Source organism: Bidens hawaiensis, unplaced genomic scaffold (assembly GCF_021521415.1).
Source record: "Bidens hawaiensis isolate Kalapana, Puna unplaced genomic scaffold, B.hawaiensis_p1.1 tig00058020_1, whole genome shotgun sequence".
Lineage (NCBI taxonomy): Eukaryota > Viridiplantae > Streptophyta > Magnoliopsida > Asterales > Asteraceae > Bidens > Bidens hawaiensis.
In genome coordinates, this window is record NW_027500473.1 from 1,893 (window position 1) to 10,918 (window position 9,026).

The window sequence follows — 9,026 nt, forward strand, 5'->3', positions numbered from 1 at the left end:
GCCGGACCTAACCCTCGTGGAAAACATCTATTTAACCCCCAGATTATCCGTAATCTGCCCGGGGTCGCTTAGTGTTTCTTCAAAGCTCAAGCCAGCTCGTTTAAGTTCGAGCCTGCCCTGGCTCGGCTCGATTACAACTCTGGCCAAAACCAATATTTCGGTTTTTACTAAAATTCAAAACCGAACTGTCGGTTTCTAAACCGGGCCCCTCAGACCCAAAAACAATAATTAAAAAATAAAAAAAAACCCACCTTGCTCTCGATCAATCAAGATGACGACATCATTAACCCTAAGTCCAGCATCCCGCAACGGCGCCGCCATCTCAAGCACGGACGTACCCGACGTCACCAAATCCTCCACAATCAGACACGTGTCGTTTTGTTTGAAAGCCCCTTAGATTGCTTTGGAGGTGCCGTAGGCTTTGATCTCCTTCCTTCTCATTAACATGGGAACATCTGAGCTTGTGGAGATGACGGTAGTGATGGGGAGAGCAGTGTAGGGTACGCCGCAGATGACGTCATAAGTGGTGGAAGCGTGTAGAGTTGAATGATGGTATCGGAGATGAGTTTGAGGAGAGATGGGTAGGATACGATGAGTCGCGGGTCGATGTATATGGTTGATGTTATGCCGGATTTGAGTGTGAATGTGCCGAATTTGACGGCGGAGATTTCGTGGAGTTTGAGGATTAGAGACTCCATTGACGACGTTGTTGTTGGTGTTGGAAGATAGATGAAAAATGGTGATGATGACGTGTTTTGGGGATTGGAGTGTGTGTGTGAGTGTGTGCAGATTTCGGCGTGCAAAGGTTAGTGGTGAGTTTATGGGATAGTGGAGGAGAGTATAGGACTGGGCTTGGGCTTCATTTCTACTCTAGGTATGGTATATATAAGGGGTTGTTTGGATTCTTTATTTTTACTCAGTGATTGGAAAGTTAAATAAAGTGTTTGGTGTTGCTTAAGGTGGGTTTGGGATTGCTTATTTATGTGAAAAATGACTTTTTGTTAAAAAGGATTTATAAACTTATGAATTTTTTAAAAGAAGTTTTTGAAAAAATGTTTGGATTAGTTTATGTGTTGGGAAAAATCAAAATGACCAGAATGGACACTCTTTTTTAAAATGAGTGTAATGAGTTTTGAAGGTTAGAGTGGTGTAATAGGTAAATCAAATCCATTAAGTTAATAAGTTACATATTCCTAACTTTTTATTTTGCTTTCACCATAAGTTATAATCCATAAAGCCTTACAGTTTGCCAAACACCTTATACGCTTTATTAACTTTTCAAAAAAATTATAAGTTATAAGTTGATGAAAATGAGGAATCCCAAGCACCCCCTTATTATGTGAGAGGAAAATGTAATAAGTTATAAATACAAATTTGTGACTCGTAACATTTTCTTATAAGTCATAAGGAGGTAAAAAATATAAGGAATCCCAAACACCCCGTAAATAGAGGTGGGAATGTCTGTTGCTTTTTTTTTTTGTAAGTTGAATTGGTTTTGAGATTGGTCAACAAAATCAAGAACTAAGGGTATAAACCAGTTCCATGTATGTTCAGATTTTTGACTAGTTTTGATAGGTTTTTATCGGGTCGGGGTCCGAATTTTGACTAGAAAGAGATAGAAGCGGTTTTGGAGAGTTTGGTTCAATATATAAATGTACAGATATGCAAATCGGTTTTTTAAGGAACTGGTTTTGGGTTTGAACCGGTTCTTGGTATGGTCAAGTTTTTGACTGGTTTTTATTGGATTTTGGCTTAAACGGGTCGAGGTTTTGACCGGGCAGACATGGAATCAGTTTGGTTTCAAGTCCCGGTACAATTTTTAACAGGAACTGAAACCGAACCGGATTTTATGCCAAAGTCTAATGAGGTATAGTGTTTTGATTAAAGTTACCAAGACCTCAACTAGGCTCACTTCGAGCTAATTTTCTAAGGTTCAAGCTTGACCCGTGAGACATTTTTTTTTTAGTTCAAGTTTAGTTTGATTCAGCTTGTTTATTATTTATTAAACAATTTAAGTATTTTTTGTATTTGTATATATTTTGAGAAAAATCTTAATGGGCCGCATGGGCTCGTGATTAAGATACATTTGACGATGAAGATCTCATGGAGTTGAAGGATTAGAGACTCCATTGATGTAAGAATTGAAGATGACGCTGTAAATTTCGGCGTTTGATTTGGACTACCCTAATTGCTTGCTTTGTTAAAGTGAGTAAAGGTGCTTTTTTTTTACTATTTTAGTTTGTGCGCGAGTCTGTAGAAAAATAGTGGTTGAATTTAATCAAATTGCTTTACTAATTGCTTGCTTTCTTAAAGATGCTTTTTTTACTCTTTAGTCCCTTGATGAAGAATTGAACCTGGGCCCAGGTGTCGGCCTGGCCCAACAAAGAATATAATCAAATTTAAGTGATTTGGATGTTGGATGAGGTATAGACTCTAGCGTGGTTTTAAGGTTTTGAATTTGTGTTAACGAATGTTTTAAAAGCCGGATTTTTAGTTGTATTGGGTTGGGCTTAGAAATGGTATAATTTGTTTGTATCGGGTTGTATTGGGCACAGGGAAGTTCATTATTCGATCAGACTTGAGGAACTCCAAATTCGAAGCATTTGAATTTAAAGGCTCGAATTCGATTTTCAATCATTCGAGTTCGATTCGATTCGAATTAGCTAGAGTAATCGAATTGTGAATCGAATACAAATTTATGATTTTAAATTCTATACGAAATTCGAATTCGAATTATACATCTTATTTTTATTATAAAATAAAATGTATTAGTCTCATACTTGAGTATCAATGTATTTTTTATTTATTCCATAACTAATCTAGTATGTAGTCTACACCCAAATACCCGTGTCATACTTGTCTCAAATGTTTCAGGTTTGTTGTCAGTTTTGGGTTTCCATACTTAATATCAGAACAAAAATCAAATTCAAGTAAAAAAATAATTTTAAAGAGAGAAAAAAGAATGAATAATGATTGTGGTAATGTCTCATCAAAGATGTGCTACACTTTGTTGCACTCTACACCCACACTGCTTATAATGTCTATTCTTTTCAAATGCCCGATTTACTATATGGATACAGTTTAATTATGACATTTAAATATTTACTTTCGTAATAATCTAGTTGTAATATCTCGACAAAAATAGAATTTTAGAAGTTAAATCAATGTATAGAAAACATCATTCATCAATATCGTTTTGACTCCCTTTTGAAGTTTTAGCAGTAAGAAAAAAAAACACTCGTTCCAATCCTCATGTATACTATTATTATAAAAGCTTGTGACATGAAGCTTACTCAACTAAATCTTGAAAAAAGTTCACATGGATAATTAATAAAACGAGCCGAGCTTGAGCTAACTAAGTCGCTTACTAATTATGCTCAAATTTCAATGTATATAACTTATAAGTTAGCTTCATTTGCAAATAAGCACACATAATAATAGTCCATGACTCATCAACATGTGTTTCTCCCATTCGTTTGTCATACATTTGGGTTTTTAGCTCCGGATGCAGTGAACTTTTTAAGCAGGGTTTAGCGAGTCATGCATAGTACTTTTTCGGCTCTCAATTTCCAAAGCTTTGTTTTAGCAGTATTGACTTTGTTATTCAAAAGGGGGTTGCGACGCAACTTGTTGCCCGCTTGTCTGCCACTTTATTGTAATCGTTTTGAGTTTAATGAGGAATCTTGCTTGAAGTGGAAAAAAAAATCTTAAATCCATCCTATAATTAATTTTAATATTAACTTATACTTGATGTTAAATATTAACTTTATTTAAGTAAGTTGGTTGGTTAAATCATAAGCCAACTAGGAGTAAGCAGGCCTCGGTTTGGTTCAATTATTACATTCAACCGAAACCAATAACGAAGTTTGTTATTTAAAAATTCAAAACCGATAACCAAAGTCAAGTTCAATTATTTTGGTTTTTCAACGTTTTTGGTTCAGTTGATATTTCAGTGCGGTTAATAACCAAAAACCAGGTGTTAAAACAGGTGCTAAAATCTTCAACTCAATGGACACAATAATCCGGTTTCCGGTTAGTTTCGTTATTCCGGTAATAGTTAAATTCGATTATGTTTTGTCCGTTTTGGTTCAGTTATTACTCACCTAACTATACACCCAAACCCGAGCTCAACTTACACCTAAACACGTGTCCTAAACTCGATTAAAAACGTAGCAATAACAAAAACACCAAACCCTATCCAAATTCCCTTAATTATACAAAACCCCAATCCCCAATTTTGCCCTAAGTTAGACCAATACAAATCACCCTCCAATTTTCAAAATTGGGCACCAATTCCTTCATCATCTTGTACACAGTCACCAATGACGCAAACATTACCTCCTCTTATCCACATATTCAAATATTATAATCAAATCAATTCAAAACTTGACAATATAAACGTGTGTATCCATCTATCTAATCTTATCATATCATCATATACTTATAATATACATATATATTGTTATCTTGATCATCACATCAACTTGACTTCAGATCCCATACCTTCATCATCAATTTCAACCTTTTAATCCATAACCATTCAATTCAATTCATTTCTATCACACCCTTTAACCCAATTTCACTCTAAATTAGGGTTTTGTTTTTTCCCAATTCTCTGTTTTCTTCAATTCGTTGTGTAATCGGTGAAATCAGGTACTAATTACCATCTCCAGTTGTAATATATTATCAATCTGTTGATTGTATCCTAGTAATTACACTCAATTTGAACAAATTTTAGTCGGATCATATTAAGATTAGGGTTTTGTTCATACCCATTTCGCAGTTTTCGTCGATTCGATTTGTCGTGTTATCGGTGGAATCAGGTGTTGAATTTGAGTGATTATAATAAATAGTTAAAATTTAAGGGTTTGATTTAAGATCCGAATTTAAGAAATGGATATAAGTAGTGAAGCGGCGGTGGACCGGTTTTTAATCGGGCCGTCGACTGTATTCGGCCGGACGATAGCATTTCGGGTTTTGTTCTGCAAGTCAATAGCGCATTTAAGGCATCAGATTGTTACTGTATTGTTATATTACCTCCATAGAGTTAGAACTAGTGTTTCGGATATCGTTACGCCTGTTATCTCATGGTTGCACCCTAGAAACCCTCAAGGGATATTATTATTAGTGACGATAATAGCGTTTTTGTTAAAGCGTTACACGAACGTGAGATTAAAAGCCGAAATGGCGTATAGAAGAAAGTTTTGGAGGAATATGATGAGGGCGGCGTTAACTTATGAGGAATGGGCGCATGCTGCTAAAATGTTGGATAAAGAGAAGCCTAAGTTGAATGAACATGATCTTTATGATGTTGAGCTTGTTAGGAATAAGCTGCAAGAACTTAGACATAGGCGTCAAGAGGGTTCGCTTAGAGATATTATTTTTTGTATGCGGGCTGATTTGATTAGGAACCTTGGAAATATGTGTAATCCCGAGCTTCATAAAGGTAGACATCAAGTACCGAAGTTGATTAAAGAGTATATTGATGAGGTTTCGACACAGTTAAGAATGGTTTGTGATTCGGATTCTGATGAGCTTCTTTTAGAAGAGAAGCTCGCGTTTATGCATGAGACGAGGCATGCGTTTGGTAGGACCGCGCTGCTGTTAAGCGGTGGTGCGTCACTCGGTGCGTTTCATGTTGGCGTGGTGAAAACTTTGGTGGAGCATAAACTTTTACCGAGAATTATCGCTGGGTCGAGCGTGGGGTCCATAATGTGTTCGGTTGTGGCGACGCGATCGTGGCCCGAGCTTCAAAGTTTCTTCGAGGATTCGTGGCACTCGTTGCAGTTCTTCGATCAAATGGGCGGGATCTTTAACGTTTTCAAGCGCGTTATGACACAAGGAGCGCTTCACGACATTAGACATTTACAAGTTTTGTTAAGAAACTTAACGAATAACCTTACATTTCAAGAAGCTTATGATATGACGGGCCGGGTTCTTGGGATAACCGTATGCTCGCCACGAAAACACGAGCCACCAAGATGTTTAAACTACTTGACTTCACCTCACGTGGTTATATGGAGCGCGGTTACTGCTTCGTGTGCGTTCCCGGGCCTTTTTGAAGCTCAAGAACTTATGGCAAAAGATAGAAGCGGTGAGATTGTACCGTACCACCCGCCTTTTCAGTGGGGCCCGGAAGAAGCGAGTGGGGCGTCGACTAGGAGGTGGCGGGATGGGAGTTTGGAGATTGATTTGCCAATGATTCAGTTGAAAGAGCTGTTTAATGTGAATCATTTTATTGTGAGTCAAGCGAACCCGCATATTGCACCGTTACTTAGGTTTAAAGAGTTTGTGAGAGCTTATGGTGGTAATTTTGCTGCAAAGGTATGTTTTAGTACATCTTTAGTGTTAAAGTTTGAATCTTTTTTCGTTTTTGTTTTCTTATATGTTATATGGACGTTGTTGCAGCTTGCACATCTTGTTGAAATGGAAGTGAAACACAGATGTAATCAGATTTTGGAACTCGGGTTTCCGTTAGGTGGACTTGCAAAGCTGTTTGCGCAAGATTGGGAGGGTGATGTTACTGTCGTTATGCCTGCAACTTTAGCTCAGGTGAGTTATGTGTCTGGTTGGGTTGGTTATGGGCTAAACTGGAATTAAATAATGTTTCGGGTTTAGATTTTTATAACCAATCAGTTTTGGTTATAAACGGTTGGGTTGATTTGGTTACTGGAAAGTGATGGTTCGGTTAATGCGAATAACCATCAGTGAATTCAAGCTAATTTCAACTAATAAAACAACTTATATCTTGGGTCATATATAGTATATTAGTAATTATTTTAATTTATAAAGAAGAGATGACAACCAATATGTTTTATTATAAAAGTTAACAAAACTTTTCCGACATGTAATATATTATTTATGAAGGTTAGCTTTAATGTCCGTTCGGTTTGGTTTATTCGGTTATTTATATACATGTAGCCATAACCGAACCGTAAAAGTCGGTTGTCAAAAAAGTCATAATCAAACAATGGTTTCTCAACTGGTTCGCTCTTTTGGGTAACCAGTTATTCGTTTTTCTTAGGCTGGTAAACAAACCGAAGGAACATAAACTGAGCATGCTCGTTTAGCTTTTAACTGCACAAACGATCAAACACGGAACAGTTAAAACAAACGAGATTTCTTGTTTGTGCTAGATCGTTACTAAATGACTATCTTCGTGTTCTTTTATGTTCGTTTGTTAATAGCAGAAACGAACGGTTCACGAACGTAAACAAACACATACGAACGAAGATAACTGTGCATAGATAAACAAACATAACAAATGTGTACATTAATATGTTGGACCTAAAAAATAATAAAACTAGACAAAATTGTAATGAGTGATAATTTAATTTTATAAAACTAGAATAAATTATAACTCCGAATTTTTGTTTCTGTTATCAGTACTCGAAGATCATACAAAACCCATCTCATATAGAACTTCAAAAAGCCGCCAATCAAGGTCGTAGATGCACATGGGAGAAGCTTTCAGCCATAAAAGCCAACTGCGGGATCGAGCTCGCACTCGACGAGTGTGTCGCGATTCTAAACCACATGCGTCGACAAAAACGAAGTGCAGAACGTGCGGCTGCAGCCTCACACGGTGGACCAAACACGGTCCGGTTTAATGCTTCAAAACGAATCCCGTCTTGGAACTGTATAGCCCGAGAGAATTCAACGGGTTCATTAGAAGAAGATTTAGTCGACGCCACATCACTCCACTACGGTGGCCGGAACTGGCGGCACCACAACCGGGTACATGACGGCAGCGATAGCGAGTCGGAGACCGCAGAGTTGAATTCGTGGACGCGATCAGGCGGCCCGTTGATGCGAACGACATCTGCTGATCAGTTCGTTGAGTTCGTTCAGAACCTCGGTAACGAGTCCAAAATGAACAAGTTGCGGGTGGTCACACCTGAGAGAAATTTAGATCCCGAAGCCGATCAAAGGGTTCATACTGGTGGCAGTAGCGGTAGCATCACAGTGGCGACAGGCGATTTGCTTCAGCCGGAGAGGATACATAACGGGATCGTGTTTAATGTGGTGAAGAGAGGAGACTTGACACCGTCTAATAGAAGCTATGACTCGGGGTTCAACTCACCGTGTGACTCGGTCGCTGAGTGTGTGCAGCTTGACTCGCCCGAGCAGGATATGGATGCGAGCTCGAATTCGGAATGTGGTCAAGTAGATGATGATGGTGGTAATGATCATAACACTGGTGTTGATGTGAAGGTTTAAGCACCGAGTTGGCCCGGTTGAGTCGACTCGCTATAGGTCTGAGTTGACTCGGAGTAGGTCTAGTAAGCAATGAATTGTATGTAGGACATGAATTATTGTTGTATGATTGGTATCCATCAAATCAGGTTAGAGTATCAATGCATTACTCTTCCACATTATGCATGTCCCTATCATACAATAATTGCTTACAAAATAATTTTATTGAAAGTTCTATATTCTTCTAGAAAAAATTCTTTTATCTCATATATGGTATAATCACATATATGGTATATTATAAGTTTGGATTGATAGCGGTATTATTGTAATGTGTATAATGCTCGACCTAAATGTTTCACGTGGGTATCTGGTTGCTAATTATCTGTTGTTATCATCAGACATATCCGATTGTTTGCAAACGATTACCTATTGGATTCTTAAGCAATTTCTTATCATTCTAATTTTTATATAATTTTATTAACGAAAGAAAAATTATATAAAAAATATAAAGTTCTAGTTGATTAATAGATCTTCTATTACCCAATGATAAGAAACAAGTTAAATGGTAAGTGTTTATAGGTATGCATGTTTTGAGTAATCGAGTTGCCATCTAATACTATATCTGTTTCATAGCTATGAAAGTGCTTAAACTTATTCCAAATCAGATCTCATAAGACCATACCTATGTAGCTGTTTCACAATTTTTGAGCTTTTAATGTTTCTATTGTAAGGGTATTAGAGTGCTTGGAGAAGTAATTAAATTACCCGATTTGAAAGAACCAATTAAAGCGTAACGCCTCCCTTTTTACCAAATTTCATAGCTAAAAATC

The 9,026-nt window shown here is 37.3% G+C and overlaps 1 protein-coding gene across 2 annotated transcripts; it reads left to right on the forward strand.

The window, feature by feature from the left end:
* The first annotated feature begins 4,226 nt into the window (after positions 1–4,226).
* LOC143602143 (triacylglycerol lipase SDP1-like) lies at positions 4,227–8,445 on the forward strand. 2 transcript variants are annotated; one of them, XM_077079357.1, is made up of 3 exons: positions 4,227–6,324; positions 6,409–6,552; positions 7,387–8,444. In XM_077079357.1, exons 1-3 carry the CDS (start codon positions 4,894–4,896, stop codon positions 8,218–8,220), a joined length of 2,409 nt encoding a protein of 802 aa, XP_076935472.1. In that variant the 5' UTR covers positions 4,227–4,893; the 3' UTR covers positions 8,221–8,444. The 2 variants fall into 2 exon arrangements, with proteins under 2 accessions (XP_076935472.1, XP_076935471.1); XM_077079356.1 differs by having other exon boundaries at positions 4,227–6,552; positions 7,387–8,445.
* Positions 8,446–9,026: the final 581 nt, after the last annotated feature.

Excerpts from the sequence above, each read along its gene's own strand:
- LOC143602143 (XM_077079356.1), top strand. The coding sequence starts at position 4,894 with ATGGATATAAGTAGTGAAGCGGCGGTGGACCGGTTTTTAATCGGGCCG. Across the intron at positions 6,553-7,386 it reads TGCCTGCAACTTTAGCTCAG|TACTCGAAGATCATACAAAA; the intron begins GTGAGTTATGTG and ends TTCTGTTATCAG.